Source organism: Cheilinus undulatus, linkage group 3, assembly GCF_018320785.1.
Source record: "Cheilinus undulatus linkage group 3, ASM1832078v1, whole genome shotgun sequence".
NCBI lineage: Eukaryota > Metazoa > Chordata > Actinopteri > Labriformes > Labridae > Cheilinus > Cheilinus undulatus.
The window spans coordinates 24306308-24326871 of NC_054867.1; the positions used below are offsets into that span (position 1 = coordinate 24306308).

At 39.2% G+C, this 20564-nt stretch overlaps 1 protein-coding gene across 1 annotated transcript in view; it reads left to right on the forward strand.

Moving 5' to 3' along the window:
- Positions 1–20564, forward strand: part of cpne5b (copine Vb) — a 216478-nt gene that overhangs the window by 47775 nt on the left and 148139 nt on the right. The window contains exons 2-3 of the mRNA XM_041783064.1: positions 5872–5912; positions 6246–6292. Of these exons, the coding sequence (XP_041638998.1) occupies positions 5872–5912; positions 6246–6292 (88 nt within the window). The remainder of the gene's footprint in view (positions 1–5871; positions 5913–6245; positions 6293–20564) is intronic.

The window sequence follows — 20564 nt, forward strand, 5'->3', positions numbered from 1 at the left end:
TGAAAAGGAAAAAGAACACATGAAGAGAAAGCAGCAGGCCCGGGCACCTTGAGTGAAAGCTCTCATGTCACAGCAGTGAGTGAGTGAGCTGAAGAAAACATGAAGGGTAATAGTGGAAGGTACACAGTCGCCTCTGGCAGGCATTATGAAAGGTCAAACAAGCATGATGGAGGGGCAACATGGACACCTGAGGTGGAGATATGAGGTTAGATTTATGGGAAATGCATTAAATTATAGTTCAGAAATAGAAAGACTTACTGAAGGTGGAGGAACAGAAAAAAATTGTACATCAGTTGCTGTTTTGAAATACAATCCACAATTCTAACATAAATATGGTTATTTGAAACACCTAAGCTGTTAATATAATTACTTACTTTACTGTCAATATTTTAGAGCCATAGCCGGATTGTTCAAAGTTTAACTGAAGAATAATCCTGATTTGGTGAGAGACTTTTTTTTTCATCCAGGATCACATTACTTAATTTACTTCAGTCCGTCTTTACAGAACACTCAGTAGCATCAGACTTGTTAAGGCTTGCGCAAACTTTTAAAGATAGCTATTATGATTTTCAGTGCCCTACATGGGTTGAACAACCACAAAGTAATAAAGTAATAAAGTAACTTTTAAAGTATAAAAAGTAATCACCCCCTTAGATATTTTACCGTTTAATTGATTTGATAAATCAGTCATGGCCAACATAATTCAGGTCTCTTGCAGAATAGGACTGTCCTTTGGGATTTTCTTATACTTTGCTGCATTAATTTTAAACTCTACCTTAACAAGCCTGGCTGTTGAGAAGCATCTCCACATCATGATGCTGCCATCACATCACCCAAAACCTTCATTTATAGAGAGGAGTATCCATTTGTCATAGTTTGGGCTAATTAGATATTGTTTGAAATGTTTACCATATGAGACAGAAAGTTTCATTCAAGCCAAGATATCTTTTTGTCTTTAATATGACACTGTCAAGTCTGCACACAAACTGGTAAAAGCAAAGCTCTTGTTCTGAAAATGTAAACAGAAGGCTCGCTCCAACAGAAGTCACTCCACATGCTTACAGCATGTGTGGATGGAAAAAGTAATCTAGTTTTTATTTCAGCTACTGCTTAGAGAAGGATTTGCACCGCTGAAGGGCAAAACATGCAAAATTCACAGAGCTGCCTTTGTTCAGTCCTGAAAATATTCTATATTTCTAACTTTCAAGCACACATTACTCCAGAGGCGTAAACACCTCAGCATCAGGGCTCAACTAGTGATTAAATGTTCAGTGTTTACTTGGATGAAAGAGTCTGAGCAGAAGAGTCAGAGGGAGAATTATTAGTCTGTATTTACTGGGCTGTGAGGCACATAAAACAAACAATAAAACCAGAGAGGTGTTCTGTGTTTCAACACAAATTAGCACTAAATTAAAGATCAAAAAGTCTAAAACAAATTGAAAAGTTGATGGAAAGTTCTCAAAAAGTAATGAATTCTTGATCACGTTTGTTTGGAACAGAGGAATGGGAACTTTATGCCACAACAGACTCTAGTTTAGTCACTAATTACACTGAAAACACTGTTCAGTATTTCTAGATTGTTTTAATGTGCTGTTATACCATAAATTATTCCCCATAGTAATGAATCAGAAGTGTTCAGGGTAATTGATATGTTTACTCTTTCCATACAGTACATTAGCATTTTGACAGAGATATTCTAAAGAGATTAACCCACAGATTAGCATGGATGCTGGAGTGTGACAGAAGGCCATATGAACGAGACTAACAAGGATATTTAAAGTGTAAGTGAACCCCAGGTGTAAGAAGCTTGTTGATAGTTATAGGAAGTGATTGGTTTCAGTTCCCAAGGGTGTGCAACCAAATATTATGTTGAGGATGCCAACAATTTGGTCTGCCCTATTTTTGAGTTTTGTGTAAAATTATGTCAATCCATCTTTTTCTTCTGTTTTTTTTTGTGTGTTGTTCTAATGCACATAAATGAAATAAACATATGTATACAAAAACATTTGTAATTGAAACAATATCTGTGATAAATGGTGTATTTTCTGTAAAAATTCCAGGGGTGCCAATACTTTCGTCCATGACTGTATCTAGTTTGGAGATGGTACTAGGCCTCACTTCAAATAATGCTGTAACTTGGTTTTGCAGAACCCAAGCTTAAAGTTGCTTTATCACAGAGGCCCTGTCCAGGACTCAGGAGTCACAAAGTCAAGAGTCAATAATAGCAACAGTAAAATAAGCTGTTTAGCATCAGCAGAGGTTTGGCAAATTTTTCATGGGCACAATCCAGATACTCAGCTCTGCTGCTCAACCCGCATGTTCTTTACAAGTGTGGCACCATTTAAAAGGGTATTAAACAAGATTTCCAATGGAATAAAATTTATTTGCCAAGCTGCATTTTTACAACACAGAAATAATCTACCAAACACTTTATCTACAGCCACACACAAAGATAGAATAAAGAAGCACAAACAGTCATTGATTAAAATATAGATATATATAAATATATATGTGAATTTGCTTTGAATGTGCACAAAACAATATACTATTTTTTAGCCATTTTATAGCTCATATCTGGACTTTAAAAGAAGTGTAGCTGAGTTACACCTTCAGTGTTCTCACTTTATCTGACTGACTGGATCGGTTCCAAGAGCTGTAGGTGTGCATCGACTTTGTTTCATTGACATCCGTCTGACTCATCTGCAAGGGTGGAACAACTTAAAGCATTACATTTCTTTTTTCTAAGCAGGATTTACGTCTGATTTGTGACCAGTATGCCTCCTCTCAGCACAAACTTTTCCTTCTTGCTGGGTGGAGGAGAGGACCTAGAGAAAAAAATCCTAGATGTATGCGTACTGCATGAAAAGTACAAGAAAAGAAAAGTGGGCAGTTTGGAACAAAAGGGCAGCTTGATTCTGTGCCAACTGTTACAGCTTAGGTGGTCTAAATGACACCTTAATCATACACTTACTGAACACTTCTTGTACATTGAGTACAGCGAGTTTGTATAATTTTCTAGTCATGGAAGAGTCCATGCTCCTTACAGATGCCTTCATTTATGGTCTTATGGAACATTGTGAGCACTAGAAATGAACTGAACAATCTCAAGCTTTGACAAAGTTATTTCCTACCCTACAAAGTATGAAAGAACTTTCATGGGTAAAATAATGGTCACTGTGATGGTCTATAATCTATAATCTATCTTCAGAGCCAGGTCATAATGTGCACAAATGTAAGGCTGCTAGGGAATAAATTAGAAGAAACTCACACAACTTAAAAGAATTAAAAGGGTGTAAAAAGTGGTAGATATGATTTAAAACTGCAGGCAAACAGTGGCAAAATTGGGTAAAAGTCATGAAACGTTGTTAAAAGTGAAAAAAATGGATTAAAATAGGTAAGAATGGTGGCAAAATGGCAAAATAGCTTAAATGTGGGTATGAGAGTGGAAAAAAATGGGTAAAAAGTGGCAAAAGTTGAAAAGTAGTGTAATTTGCACATATTGTTGCCATCATCAATGAATTTATATCAATTATCTACAAAATGGGAAATAAGTTCATGGCCAGAACTGCCATGAATTTGTCGTTCATTTGGTGATTTGTTGTTTCTCTTGTCCCTCTTTTCTAATTGTTTTTCTCCTCCCCTAACCTTGCTTCTAGCCTTTTCCAATCCCAGTGCAGCTTCGGCAGAGAGCTGTCATCATGAGTCTTGTCTGCTCAACAGTCCTGCCCATTAGTTAGAGAAGGTTTATATCGCCACTGTAACAAGGCTAAATACTGCAAGTGCTGTGCACATGGCTATAAAGCTGGTCTTTATCATAATAGGGTAAAGTCTTTATATTCATGATTAATACGAGTCTGATAAAATTGGTCACAACAGACGGTACTGTTCTAGACCTGCCCTTTTTGTAAAGCGTCTTGAGATAACATCAGTAATGAATTGGTGCTATACAAACTAATGTTGATTGATTGATTAAAAGAAATGACAGAAAAAGTTTTAAAAGGGTTAAAAAGTGGCAAGAACAGGGTTAAAGTGACAAAAATGGGCTAGTAGAAGCAGAAATTGGTAAACAGTGGCAGAAATGGACAGAAATGTTGATAAAAATGGGTTCAAAAGTGGAGAAAACGGGTTAAATAGGAAAGAGTGAAAAGTAGCAAAATTAGAGAAGTCAAAGGGGTTAAAAATGACAAGAATGAGTTAATAAGCTGCAAAAATTGGTTAACAGTGGCAAGAAAAGGTTGAACAGTGGCAAAAATTGACAGTAAATGTGGGGGGAAAGGGGTTAAAAAGTGACAACAATGGACAGAAACTGGTGAACCCAAAAATGTGTTAAAAGAGGCTAGAATGAGTGTAAAGTAGAAAAATTGGTTAAATGTGGGTTGAAACTGTTTTAAAAGTGTAAAAACAAATGGTTAACAGTGACAAAATGGGTGAAACTGAGCCATTTTAATATCAAAACCCAATAGCAGCTTCACACACTTTTCAGCTCCAAAATGAGGTAAGAGGTTAACCCTTTACCTTCTGAGCCGGCTCCGGTGCTGTGTTTTATATGTCCAGAGTATTATTACCGTAACTCTGTCAAAGTTTGTGCGATCAGAAAAATTCCAACGGTGTTGGAAAGCTGAGAATTGTGGACATGCGCACATATATATTGTTCATTATGGTACTCGCAACCATATGACGTGGGCAAAACACCATAGCAAAACACCAGAAGTATTGCGAGACTGCTACACGGATTCTTAACACTGTAACTCCTTGAAAGTTTGCTTAATCTAAAAAATCCTAACGCTGACAGAGAGCTGAAAACCTGTGCTTTCAGGCAATATATGATGTGTGGTATATATTTTACGGTAATGTCAAACAGCACCGCGAAAACGACAGCTTTGGCAGAAGACGAATGAGAAAGGAGAGTGAAGGAAGAGAGTAAAAGGAGAGCGAGCGAGAGTGGTGTTTTGTTTTAAAAAAATAGCGTTAGATAGTGGCATTTGTGCATGTCTGTCATGTGCAATAACAATATGTTACTTGAGAATGTTGCATTTTTCCACCTTTATTTGCACTAATTGTCGCCTATGTATATAGTTATCTTTTACACTGTTTTGCACACCCAGAGTCCTAGACTCAAAAAATGACTGGTGATTGTTCTAAACATGTATAAGTTCACATGTCAAATCAAAACTTCATGAGCAATAACAAAATTTCTTCTCATAAAAGCCATGAAAAACAAATCCGTTTTTGTGTTTTTCTTTTAAACTGCTGACAATTCCATATAATGTGCAATAATCATTAATGTTGAAAAGTCAAGTTTAAGTACTTCTGGGATAAGGGACCAAAGCTCTCAGACTTAGTGCATTTCCTGACTATTTTACAGCCATAATAACAAAATATGTCCAAATCGCCATTTTTAGACTGAGTAGGTAAAAGGTTAAAAGGGGTGTGCTTACATTAAGGCTACTGATCCAACACACATGCATTGATATCATCAATAAATCACAGCTGGGGCTGGCTAAATCTCCAAAGCAGCTCACAAAATCTTACCTTAAAAAGTAAGAAGTTTCTGCCGTGTTGTGAAGTGTTCTCCCTTGTTATGTGTTGCTGGTCCAGCCTGAACCATTGGATTAACTGCTCGACACCTTGAGTTCGAGTGGCATTACAGCAATAAGTCATTATCCATAGCTTCTGGAAAAACATGCAGATATGATAACTCAGAGTTTAGGGAGAATGCTCTGTCATATTAGTATGTGAACATAGAGTGTAAATGAGATCACATCTTTGACCTTTTTCTGACATATCACTAATATTAAAAATATTGAGTGTCTTAACACGAGATATTTTTTAAGACATGGATTTAAATTGTCTGTTCTCTTTTTTCCTTAGAAACCTGCTGGATAAAGACACTTTCTCCAAGTCAGACCCATGTGAGTAGAGACTCAGTGTGTATCCATGCATGTAGCTCTCTCTTACTGCAAATACATGAACTCATACAGAATCCTGGGTATTGTCCCTTTTTCTCCATCTCCTGTATTCACTGTGGTTTCTGTCTCCATTAGTGGTTTTGCTGCCTTGTGTTTTGGGAAATCTTTGCCTTCCTCACAGTGCCAGGGCTGTTTGCTCACTGTACTGAAACTAAAACCCTCCACATTGATTTCCCATTTGGAATCTGCCTGCATTTCTCTGATTGTAGCTCTGTTTTGCCTCTGTATTTCACTACATCTGATCTCTTTCTGTCCCTATCTGCTACTTTTTTACAGTGTGTGTGCTCTATACGCAAGGTGTTGAAACCAAACAGTGGAGAGAGGTGAGTGTATACACACAGGACTGCTAACACCACACACACACGCATGAAAAGAAAGGAAGTTTGTCCAATTAAGTTGTGAGAGAGCTCACTGTGTGTTGGTAAGTGTGCATGTTTGTGTGTGGGGGAGGCTTTAGTTAAGACATTTCTCTGTTTCAATGTGAGCATGCAGCCGTTGGCCTAAACACTTCATTAAAGCTGTTCACCCATCAGTTGTCTGGAAATGCCACAGAAATATCTCTAATTGGACACTTCATTCAACAAAGAAGGCCTCTAACAGTATAATGATCAATACGTTGACACTTCGGTGACTAAACAGTTCACCAGGGAGGCATTAAGCCAGCGCATACTGTGTCTTGTTTGCTTTTCCACAAGTACAATCCACTGTCTTTACTCATCCCACCATTTCACCTGTTATTCTATTCTTCATATTGCCTGCATTTGTGGTTGTGGTTGTAAAGCAGAAGGTTAAAATCATAGACAAAATTTTTCTTTTGGCAAAACTGGTACTCGGTAGCAGAGGAAAGTTGGGGATACAATTGGCATTTAGTAACAGGTCTTGCATAATAAGGCAGAAGCTGGTATAACAGAGCCTTTTCAGAGCTTTGATATTTCAGTATAATTTATCTATAAAAAAACTATGATTGTTTCATTTTAACACACCTGGAATCAAAGTTCTCAAGTGTCAAAAATGTTGTCAGTCTTACCCATTATGACAAAAACTGTGGTTTTAAATACTTCACAAATTAACTTCTGTTTGAGAAATGCTGCCATTTGCTTGCAGGATTCCAAAGCAGCTTCCCTGGACATCTGCTATGCTGCCCTCAGGCAGTCAGGTCCCTTCATCTTTTCTCTCTTTACTGTCATCCGGCCACACGCTCATTCCTGATGTCATTCTTGATGTCATCTATGTAGATGAGGTGCCTGAATCGGTATCAACAGCCACTCTGTGTGGTGATCTGACCGAGGGGCGCATATCTTTGGTATACTGCACTTTATGTTCACTTGTGCAACTGGTGTCGAGTTGGCCTCAAGAGTTGTTTGCCACAGTCCCACTGAATTCTTGATGGAGGCTCTTAATGTCCTGTTGATGTTGTACTGCTACAAGCATTCCAGTATCCTTGAGTGCAGCATTGATTCTTGTAGTTGATCCTCATGTATGGAGCCACATGCCTGCTCATTTTAGCTACTATGATGCCTGACAGGAGCTTCCATGTTGTACTGAGGCAGCTTATAGGCCGGTAGTTGGATGGAACTATTCCTTTCTGGAAGGTCTTTCATGATGAGGACTGTCTGGCCTTGGGTTAATCACTCTGGGTGGGTCCCAGCCAGCAGTCGGCTCTGCTATGCTGCAGAGCATTCATGAAAAGCAGTCAGCTTCATTAGCTGGTAGGCTGTCAAATGACAATTTTTAATTACAATTACTCTCAGAGATTCTGTAGTTAATTATCAGATTTTGACATGCTACTATTTTGCATTTTAAACTGTTTTATTTTGAAGTTTTGTGCTGTCTTAAAATCAGAGTAACTTATTTCCTGATTGTATATAGACCTGCTTTTATTTTGAAGGGAAATAAGGAACTCTGGATAGGTCTAAGATTGTCATACTTACTAAACCACAGAAATATGAACTTGTAATGGGTTGAAAATAAAATGAGGAAATGAAAAAAGGAAAAAGTTTGATAACACTAGCCCTCCTGATGCCATGCTTCTCTGCCGGAAAACGGTTGATTGCTCCCTCTGGGTGGGGAGTGAGTCTTTGACCCAAGTGAAGTAGTTCAAGTATCTTGGGGTCTTGTTCAAGAGTGAGGGTAAAAGGGAACTGGGATTGACGGGCGGATTGGCGCAGCAACAACAGTACTGCAGGCGCTGTGCCTGAACATCATGGTGAAGAAGGAGTTGATCCGAGAGACAAAGCTCTCAAGTTACTGGTCGATCTACCTCCCAACCCACACCTATGGTCAGGAACTCTGGGTTATGACCAAAAGAATGAGATCAAGGATACAATTGACCAAAATGCATTTCCTCCAGAGGGTGGTTGGTCTCAGCCTCAGAGATATGATGAGTTCAGACATTCGGAAGGGAGCTAGGAGTGGAGCTACTGCTCCTTCACGTTAAAAGGAGTCAGTTGAGGTGGTTCTGGCATCTGATCAGGATGCCTCCTTGTTGGCTCCCTGTGGAGATCTTCCAGGCACGTCCAGCTGGGACGAGACTTTCCAGCTAAGTCACGCCACGCCACGCCACGCCACGTCACGTCATGCCATGTCACGTCATGCCATGTCACGCCATGTCACCCAATGTCAGGCCATGTCAGGCCATGTCATGCCACATCATGCCACGTTATGCCATGCCATGCCATGTCATGCCATGTCATATCATAGCATATCATACCATACCATACAAAACCACACCACACTACTCCATACCAGCATGGCAGGTATGGTATCATTTTACTTTTTCCTACTAGGTCATGTCATGCCATGCCATCCATACCACCTATACACAGAATAAGATCCTTGGCACATGGCTCACAGTATCAATACTTTCATGGTACAATAGTTTGGTGATAAACATATATGTATTTATTCACTGCCATTTAGGGCCAGTGTCACCTCTCGTCACACTTCCTGATTTGACCTCTCTTCACTGCTGTGCAAGATTATCCTGATGTCTTCCTTTTCTTTCTTTTTTTTTTGCTGTCTTTTTGCTGTTCTTTTTGCCCCGTTAACTTCATTTTTCAAGGTACCCTTGTTAATCTCACAACTGACTCACTAAGGGTCATAAAATAGCAGTGCAGTGAGGCAAACTGCCAGGGAAATCTTTTTAAAGGATTGTATTTTCTTGAATTGAATTTGCTGGCACCTATGTACCAGTGACAGTAAAGGCATCATTCTGACTCTGGTGACTGGTGATCATAGTGAGGGCAATAGAGATTAGAGCAGCATAGACAACCGTCAATTTAATTAAGATTACAGTGGAAGTGTAAATATTTCACACGAAAGACAGTTTGAGAAACAAGTAGCCGGAGACTCTCAAGGTATGTGTGACATCTGGCCTGATCTTCTTGAGGCCAAAAGCTTTTGTATTTCTAACATTTAAGCACTTCACATTTGATCCTTGCCTTCAGTGCTTGCAACTAAAAGCTTATATCATGTATCCCTGGCAACTTCTGTTTGTGATTGTTCATCAGTAACATTGCATTTCTGTGCATACTTTTTTGCACACATTCACACAGCACTTACTATATAGATCGTTTCCTTTGGTATCAACCCCCTCATTTTACATTATCTCTCATCCTACAGTGCCAAGTGTCAATGCCTCCAAGTGGCCTCAGATTTGACATCTGCAGACCGCTCCTCTCTGAGTGTAAAACACATCCCATTTAATGTAATCCATATGTATTTATGCACTTAGATGCCTCTCTGGCTTGTGTTTACCCGCTTAAAGCAGATGGCTGTGTGGGCTTTCATTCAAATGTAGCAGAGGGACTGTGGGAGAATATGTGGAAATACAGATGCTATCTTAATGCATAGGTACATAGTATTATATCCCCTAAAAACATTAACACTTTTAGTTACAACTTCTCTTTATAAAAGAAGCTGTAATCTTATCAATGCACCAAATATAATGAATATAATTACCTTCTCCCTTTGGTTTATTTACAAGGCAAACTTCATTATGACGTGTTCACTTGATTTAGTTCTATAAGTAGGCACTTTTAAAGCAGTTAACTGCCAGCGGATATAAACCATGACATCCATAATCATGCTGTTAGGAGGAGGTGACTGTTTACAAGACTCCAGGTCATGCTTCGTGAAACAGATCACTCCCATACCTCAGCAAACAGGTGACTCATTGGGGATGCTAAAATAACATTTCCTGTCAGGACCCTCTGGCACACCTCCATATTGTCTGTCATGTTAATGCAGCATTTGCCCTTTCATGAGGCCTGCTGTAGATGAAGAACAACTTCATCATCTCTGCAAGATTACTAACCTAAATAATAAATGCTCCTTGGCAGCATTTTCTAACACAATCCAGGTCTTTGCTCTAGATTTGGTGGGAGGAAAAATACTTTTTGTGAGATTTAACGCTTGGGCTGATTTTAGATGATCTCCCCAGGGAATTCAGTAGGAGAAGTGTGAAACAGTGTAGAAAACTTCTCCTGTCTCAGTGCTTTTAAGTTGAAACAACATGATTGTTGTTCACCACAGAGTAAAACTTTGAATGTCCATAATTCTCTTCAAAAACTAGTATAAACTATTCTGTACAAAAACACCTTGAGGTTTCTGTGAGAAACAAGATTCCCTGTCTGATAAAACCAAGTTTGAACTAACCTTGCAAAGCACATGGATACGCCCATTGTCTTGTTTTTCACTGCCGAATCCATCTTGCAAAGCTCCCATCTGAACCGTTTGGGCCCGGTTAGAAAGTGACAGGACCAATCAGCGACGAGGGGCAGTACTTTCAGGCACAGCAGAGATGTGATGTAAACAAGCAGCAGCAAGAGGCCGGTGCAATTATGGCGGAAGAGCTTAGCGTGGATGCTGCTAAAGTGTAAGTTTTATCAGAACTTGACAACAATTCTTCGTTAAAAGAACAAAGAACAGCAGTGAGTTGTTTTCTTTTCAAAAATGACAAAAGTCGAGTACTTACCTGTCTATAGTCGCCATGTTTCACGTTATTCCTCGTAACTGCGTCACATGTTTTGTTGCTCTTATTGGCCTGTAGAGATGTGACAGACAGAACGTTCATCCAATCACACTCCAAGTTTTTTCCAAAGCCTCTGCCTTTTCTCAAATGTTTCCTATTGAAGATTAACCTGACACACCAGATGGATGTGTGTTTCACACATCCATCTGGTGTGTCAGGTTAAGTTTGAACTGTCTAGAAGAATCTAGACACCACTGATTAGCTGCACAATACCATCTCAACAGTGAAGTATGGTGGTGGCAGCATCATGCTGTGGGGGTGTTTTTCAGCAGGGACTGGGAGACTGCTCAGGGTTGAGGGAAAGCTGAATGGAGAAAAATGCTCAGGACCTCTGCATGACAATGACCCTAAGCACACAGCCAAGACAACACTGTGCATATTGTTTCCATTATTTCTGACTTTATGGCCATTTAGAAGGAAACAAACAAACAAACAAATGGATTAGTGGCCATGACTGTCATAAATTGCTGTTGCTCTGTTTGTCTCTTTGTGTCTCTCTCTATCTGTGCATCTTCATATACTTCCTAACAACCCCAACACAGCCCCAGGAGATGGTTGTTCATAATTCTTGTTTTTGTAAATTATTTAACAAAGCGTTAAGAAAGTTTAAGTTTATATTGTGTGTGTATGCATTTTTAGTGACCTTCACAATACTGGCAATTCCAACAATTCTAACACCCCAGAGTCCCAGCCTATAGCTGGAACTGGAAGTCAATCCTTGTGGTTTTCCCTAAATCACTCTATAACTAAATTAAAATACAAAAAATGTAGTGCGTTTGTATACTGTAGTCTGGCTAGCACTCTGCATACATCAATACAGGAATGTTACTGCAAAATAAAACCCAAAGCAAAAATTATGTAGCACTCTCTATCTCTGATTAGATGTAGCCTACGCTACTGTAGAACCAGGACAAAAGGTAGGTGGATGGTGTGACTTTACAGCAGCTCTACGTGGATGTGACAAGGCTGACCTTTTCCATTTTGTCCCACTGTCTAATTTGTGTGTGACATCACACACTGCCACATGCTGTTGGTAGCTCCACGATGGTGTGTAGTGCTGCATATCAGTTTTTTAAACATACCCCTGTACTTATTCACTCAGGACCAAAATAGAGGGGTCCAAACTATATCACACTGCTGCCATTTACCTTTCTCTCAAAGCACAAGACTCCACAAAGCTTATACCAGCATTGGTTACTGTTGACTGAACAGTACAAGGTGAAGAAACATCCATGCTGGTCACAGAGCTACAGGACATTCACATGGCATGAATCCCTGGCAGTGGTTTGTGTGCTCCAGGGAAGAAGAAAATTAGATTTTTTTCAGGTTTGGAACGAAAAAAAGCACAGAGATAATGAAGGATTAGACTCGTGTCCTCTGCTGGGACTTATTTTACGCCTTGGTCTCACTTACAATGTGTATGTGTCTGAGTGATTTTGTTCCATCTGTGTTTTAGGGATATTTTCACTCAAGGAATATTGCCTGACTAGGTGTCCATTATCAGAGTTGATATGGCACCTTGATGGCCATTATCCTGCTCTTACTACTTCCTTGTCACTTGCTAGAGGAAAAAAAAATGTCTTTTGCAATTACAAAATAACATTTTTAACAAGCTGTCACTATTTTTAGCCATATGCCTGACAGTTTGACAAATACTGGAAAAAAATCTCTTCCTTGTTTTGCACTTTTGAAAAAAAAAAAAAAAACAGATCTCAGCTACAACTACTTAACGGTGTGCTAAGCATAATTCAGAGTCAGCTAGAAAGACTCAGAGACAAAGCAATGGATGATCATGATCAGCTAGCTGGCAAGCCACATCACTAACCTCAAGTCAACGTTAAGATTTTTATATAGAAAACCTCAGCTGTTTTACTGCAGCCAAAGCCTGATGTAGCAGACCTGTAATGAAAAGAGAGATTGGGGCTACTACAAACCACAACGCCAGAAGTTCTGAAGTGCCCTTTACTTCTTTTGGCTTCTTTGGGATGTAGATTCAAAACTGTTTAGTGGACCATAATGAAGGGTTTGGCTGCATCCTTTTTGCTATTGTTAATCATTTAAATTTGATTTGATTTGATTTGATAATACTTTATTGTCAGATGCAAGATCTGAAATTTGTTTTGCATTAAAACAGCAGCTCCGTTGTACACAATTCAAGGGACGATAGACACAGACATACATATAACATTCAACAAGGACAATTAACAAAAAAACGTCTACCCAATTACAACCTCATTGATTTTGTGTGATTTTGTGGATTAAGCTCCTCATTTAGCTTTAGGATGGACTGATGTATGAAGGACTGTTTGAACCTGACCCTGTTAAAGTGTGGCACAGAGCACCGATGCCCCAATGGTAACAGCACATATTCTTTGCTTAGAACATGGCTGATGCAGAAAATGCAGGCTGATGCTTTACTAGCATCAGACAATTTAAATAGAAGTACATCATAGGTGACCTTGGCATACAAACTACCATGAGCCCACTTTCACTCAAAGTGTGTTGCAGATCACATACCGGAAGTTACTGGGGTATTCTTCACGAACGCACACAGCTTTAACCTTGAAAGGGTGTGGTCTCAAATTGTGCACTGTTATCAGCAGACAGTAACTGACACATTTGTATGAATATATACACCTTTTCAAGAGTCTGACCAGAAATCTAGCACAGAAGAATGTTCTAGAGTAAAACTAGTTGCACACCACAACGTTAATGCTTGTAGCACATTAGCTTGCAAGTCGATACTAATGCTAGCTAAGAGTTTTACATTACAGGGCTGCTATGTCACCAATTCTTGGACAGTTCTGAGTGTGCCAGTATTCCCTTCTTCTCAATCCAAAAGCAATGTGTGCACTTATGCACTCAAAATAGTAAGTATTTAGCAAAAAGTATTAAATACAGGGTTTCCCCTGATACTACCAATGAATCTATGTCTATGGGAGTGTGAACGTTGTGGAGCAGTTCACCTACTTGGTGAATGCTCAGGACCTCATATACTTACATGACTTTGTGGGGCAGTAGATCAGGGGTACACATCCTGGTCAAGGCACAATCAGTATCCATCATCAGGCCTTTCAGACTGGTAGTGCTCTGTGCTGGTTCCAGTTTTTAAACCTAATTCTGAACCAGCTGGCGTGTTCAAACTGAGAAAAAAATTGGTTCTGAACTTGAAAAGTTGGTTCTCAGCTGGAACCAAAAATAGTTGGTTCTTTCTTGGGAACCGTGACATCATCATTGAGCGTATCACATTCTAGGATGTGAAGACGAGCAGAAAATAGAGAAACAGTGGTCTGCTGGGGGGACAAAATGTTTGGTTGTAATCTGTGCAGACAGAATTCCGGGTGAAGCTGGAGAGTAGTACAAGGAGAGTCAAGTTATATGCCGAACTTATGGAAGAGATACCGAAGACTGGGTTCACCTTAACACCACCAGACCAAATAATTAATTAGGAAGACTGTAGCCATTTCTCAAAGTCAAGGAAGGATCCTTGAATGGCAGTTTTTAGAGGATACTATGTCATTGACTTCCATCAGAGGACTGTTGTAAAATTCTCAAAATTATTCAGAGGACTGGGTCCTTCAAACAGAGAATTTTCAAGGATGCAGATATGTATCCTCCACCCCCAGGAATTACCCACAATCCAATGCACAACATTTTCCTTCTCTTCCAAAAAGTAGTGCAATCAGGAGGAAGCTGGGTCCTTGACCGCTGATGTAATTACGCACACTTGTTAGTAGGGCTGACAGCCTCAAGTCGATTGGTCGATTAATTGGTTGATGACCTCATGTTCAACCAAAATCCAATTGGTTGAACAATCGCAGGTGCTACTTTAATTAGACAAATCAATTTTTTCAGGGCCGAGAAGGAAGACGTCATGTGTTTTTATTTTTTCAGTCATCTGGTGTAACAAAATTTATTTTACAAAAAAAATTAACTATGAATATAACTATTCAAATGTAATTTTCTCGTGCCTTTAAGGGTAATTAATTACAGGTTAAATACCCAGAAAGTCAAAAGAACATCTCTGGGACACACGTTTATACTCTGTTTCCCGTTAATTGACAACATGTCGAAAAAAGTCGGCGGTGCGGGAACATTTTATTAAAAAGGATCATTATTTAATTACAACATAAGGTGGTTATACTGCAAAAATCATAAGATTTTTAAGTTCATTTTGGGTTCATTTTAAATTTTAATTACTACCTAAATGCACTGACTACATTGTCAGTGATAAGTTTGATGTAGAGATAACATGAAGGCTATGTTTTATTTATTTATTTATTTTTTGGTCCATCTCACTACCAATCAACTAGTTGATGATCTAGTGCGATTTTAGTCAACCAAGTTTTTCTTTGGTTGACTACAGCTCTACTTGCTAGCCTGTTACAGATGTGTTTTTAACAGCTGCCAGGGAGGACTCTTGCCTTATCTCTGCAGGACCTGATTCAGAAGGATCCTTCCTACAGGATCCTGGACTTCGAGAAAGACCTTATGTTTCAACCTTAATAGGGCATTCGTCAGTGCTGACTCTTAAGTTTATGTAGGTTATTGAGGAAACAGATACTGGTGGGATCAGTAGTGTTTGTGCTACCCATGGCTAACATTCACCTCCTTAGCTTGAGCATCTCTTGCATTCTTAACCTTTTGTGGGTCTTTGCCTGACTATACACGGTCCAGACACAACTAGCTGAACAGTGAAGTTCAACAGCCTTGACTTCGTATTGACAGGACAAAAAAGGAGGCATAAAATTACATTTGGATTACAATAGCTGATAATGTAGCATCAAGAGTTTAATTCGTCACATGTATTGTGTGCGTGAGATGGTGTACATCTTCAAGTGCCAGTGTTCGTTAATGTCGAGGGTGCAGGTCAGGGACTTCATACCGGATTCTCATTAGCCATCCCCAGCAGCATCTAATGAACTCTGCACCACGGTATTGTCTCTTCCACTCAGCAGGAAAATCACATTATAAAGCTCATCCTCACCATCTCCCACCTCTTAGCTAACATGTGCTCACAGCCTCATCAACACCTCAGGGTCCTTTTGGAAGTCTGGGTGCCTCACCGATACAGCAGCGGTGTCCTTTTCTCCACTTTTCTTTGATTTCTAGCCATTAAGTTCACACAGAGAAAAATGTGACCTTTAAAAACAGGTTATAAGGTGTTCAGCACTGTGTAACACAAAAAACGTGTAGGACTCTAGAGCAGCTGTGTTGTCCTTATCGCCCACATCATAGTGTATCTGTTGTTTTTAAAATATTGATTGAGAGATGAGGTAAACTCTCACATCCACCTACAGTACCTGCTGTTCAAATTATGGAATATCTACTCGATAAGACTGGACAATAACTAAATTGTAGTTTGCAGCTTTCCTATAAAACAGGGCATGTCTGGCTCAAAGATAACTGTGTACCATATCAGATTTTACATCTTTACTGCAGGCAAGACACACAATACAGGAATACTCTGACTCTGATTACTGCAGAAATTGAATCACCACTCCAGAACAATCAATATTAAGGATGAGGACTGAGAAAATGAATCTCATTGATCAGTAAACAGGTGTCTGTCAAAGACTACATACTTAAGAATGTGTAAAACTGAAGCAGACTAAAACACAGCAAAAGTGAATACATGAAGGGCTGTTCGTTATGCAAATTCCCTTAAATCCATCAAAAGAGAAATTCACTATTTCTTCCATATTTTAATTATTACTTTTTAACCATTTAAAGCACATGTTGTGCTCTTTAGTAATACATGTTTTATCTTGTTTTGTACTTTTGTTCTATAACACACGTCCTGCAACCCATTTATGTATATGCCAGGTAAAGCATGTATGTCATGTAAAATTAGTATTTGTCAATAAAATAGCTACTTGTAACTTCTTCTTTTAATCAGTCTTCTCACAGCAATGCCATAAGGATGTCGGGGACTGGATTAAAATAGATACAACAAATAAAACAGTTAAACAGATGCACTCACTATTTAAACTATAAAATGTAACTTTCTGTATTTCTTTTGACCTTTAAAGCTTTCAATATTTTTCTTTAACTGTTAAATGTTAAATGGCTGTGATATTTTAGCTAAGAAACCTAATGGAGCCATTGCCACAGGTCTGATCATAAGTTAAAATTTGATGCAACACAAACTAAAAATGACTTTTGAGCAATATTTTTGTATAGAAATTAAGTTGTGTCTTTGGAGACTCTAAATAGACATCTGTTAACCAAATGACCTAAGACCTCTATGAATCCCAAGTGTGCATGTTTATTCAATAAAAAAAGACAACTTACTCAAAGGAAAAAGATGTCTTATTTTGGACTTTTTCTTTTTTATCAAGTTTTACCAACGAAAGCCTTTCAAAAAGTGGCCAACAGTACTCAACCGATCAGGCCCCATGGGTGCACTTGTTTTGCTCCTTAAAGTCTTTCAGACACAAAAAGCGGGTGAAGTTCTTTAAATACACCGTCCCTGTCAGACATGACAAACAGAAAACCAAACACACAACAGGTCAATAGGTTGGAGATAAGCAGTGCTTTTGTTGTGTCTTTTATTGAAGTTTTTATTTCTTGTTTTGGGGACTAAACAAAACTGCTAGTTTTGTTTGCTGAAACCTTACCTTGACCTGGATACCAGCATTAACAGGGTTGTACTGATTTTTAGACTACAATATGGCAGTAAAGGCAGGCAGCAGACAACGTGAGTTTGATTTTTTCCTGTATTTTCCTCACACTACAAGGGTAGTTTCTGTTGCTGTGTAGCTGTGAGCTGTAACTGCTGAACTTTTTTAGACTCTTGATATTTTCCCCCTTGAAGCAGTCTACAATATCGTCAAGCTTACTTCGTATTTTGCACCTTTAATGAGTGTGCTAGTCCTTAAAATTCCAAACTGAGGAATACCAGCTGTGTGCAAAAGAAAGGGTTTAAGTTTATCATGTCTTCTCTGGGCCACTAGTAGTCTGGGGCCCCAGGCAATTACCTACCTTTGCTTAAAGGTAAAGTCTGCGTCTGTCTCAGGACCCTGCTGTTCAGTACACCACTGTTGGAGTGTATTAATGGCTTCCTCCAAAGTGAAGGAATGACTGTAGTGTGTTTAGCTGTGTTTCCAGATAGTAAATACAAAGATTCCATTGAAGCTAGCTGCCCAACTAGATTAGGATGGACTTTTGCCAATCATAACACACAATTCCAGACAGCTGTGTAAAAAGCAGCGGTATTTGGAATGTGGAACTTAATGGAGATGGTCTATGGCTGTGGCATTTTGGTCAGCAGATCAGGAGTGTAATTCTATCTTCAAGAGGCTGATACCACCTAATAGCTGTTAGCAGACAAATTAAGTAAATATGTCCACCCACTCAAGACCATTGGTAGCTTCCTGATGATGAATAATGCTGGCTTGGATGATGATGTTAACAATGTGATGAGGACACCTCCTGGCCAGGATAAGCCTGGCTGTAGATGCTGCTGATAGGATATTAATGCTTACAGCCAATAGAGTACAGAGTCTGACTGCTGTTCTTGTTCTTTAAAGCTCCTATGAGGGGTTTCTGATTGGTCATAAAACAGTCTAAAATCATTATTGATAATAAAACAAGATTCACAGTGTATAAAAGGTATTCAACCCGTGGATGTACAACCCTTTTGTTGATTTTATAAATTAGTCATGGTCAATGTAATTTAGATTTTTGCCTAAAAAACATACAATAAACCTCTGTAATGTTGAAGTGAAAACAGAATTCTTCAGAGTAATGACAATTAAAAATGTGTAACGTACAATAAGCGACTCCCCCTTTAAAGTGACTGACCTGATTCAACAGAGGTCCAGCCAAATGGTGCTAGCAGTCTCCCAGTTGGTGAAATGTGGATCACCTGAGTGAAGTGAATGTGTCTCAAGTGATTGTGGTATAAAGACACCTGTATATGAAAGGTTCAGTCACTGGTTGATTGGTATTCATGGCTACCATTACATCATGAAGACAAAAGAACACTCAATGTAACTCAGAGAAACAGTTATTGAAAAGTCTGAGTCAGGGGATGGATACAAAACAACTTTCAAGGCACTGAACATCTACTGGGGTTAAGCTAAATCCATCATAAAGAAATAGAAGGAATATGCCACATGCGAAAATCAGGTCCTCCTCACTAACTGAGTGACAGTGCAAGAAGGAGACTAATGAGCGAGGCCACTAAAACACCTATGACTACTCTGAAGTGAGCCTGAAGTGAGTCAAAGCTTTAGGAGAGAATGGCAGAGAAAGCACTGTTGAAGAAAACTCATATTAAATCTCAACTAGAACTCATTAAAAGTCATGTAGGAGACTCCATGGTCAAGTGGAAGAAAGTTCTTTGGTCTGATGAGACCAAAATGGTGCTTTTTGGCCATCAGACATGATGCTACAGTATGTTTGGTGGACACCAAATGTATTGTACATCACCACAAATACACCATCCCCACTGTGAAACATGGTGGTGGCAGCATTATGCTGTGGGGATGCTTCTTGGCAACCAGGCATTGAAGTACTCTGACTTGGGAGCTTTATTTTCCAGCAAGATAATAACCCAAACCATACAGCAAAATCTATGCAGAAACGGTTTATAGACAGCAATGTGAATGTTCTGGAGTGGCCATGTCAAAGCCCAGACTTCAATCCAATAGAGAAATATGGGCTGGACCTGAAAAGGGCTGTTTGTGCCCAGTCCCCATGCAATATGACACAGCTTAAACAGGAGTTTTAGCATAACTTGAACTCACTGAAGTTTTTTAGTTAGTTTATTTGTTCCTGAACACATCCAAAATGTCAAATCTGTGAGCACACTAACTCTGACAGTATTTGTGAGTGTTTTAAACACAAGTAGAGATTGAACTCTAGTTGTCTTGATTAAGTGTTTTATATTAAACTGGGGTATTCAAGAGACCTTTAATGATTAATGTATTTAGTGTTTCTCATATCTAAATCTCATAATCAGCTTTTATATTTTATATAGCATGTGGTGTTACTGAGTCTCTGCCAGCATTTTCTCTGGCACAATTCCCTGCATTCGCACTTTGGGAGTAAAAATCCCACTAATTAGAGAGTCTTAATCACTGCATTTCTCCTCTCCCTGCCCACTCTTTTCCCACTCCCACTCTCCTCCTCCATATCTGTAACCGTCCACTCAAATTTTCCCCTCGTTCTCGTCCCTCCTAAAACCCTCTCTCAGCAGTTTTCCTCTCCTCATCAGGCCCATGTTGTCCCTCTCTGTCTCCTTCTACACATTTTCTCACCTCGTCCTCTATCTCTTTCTCTCTGTGGGGCTGATGAGTGAGTTATCCTCCAGTAATTAATGTGGGAGGGGAGCGAGGATCAAGGAAACAGGAAACACACCCCTGGCTTACTCTGCACGGCAGCAGCTTGCGGAAAGCACATCCATTAATCAGGAGTCTGGAAATGTATGCGAGTGAATATGTAACAAGTAAAAGTCTGAGGAAGAGAAGAAAATAGGGAGAAAATGCAGTGCAAGGAGACAACAGTTCAAAATGTACTTGTTTATTTAAAGTGTTTTGTTGTGTTGCTTCTCCTTT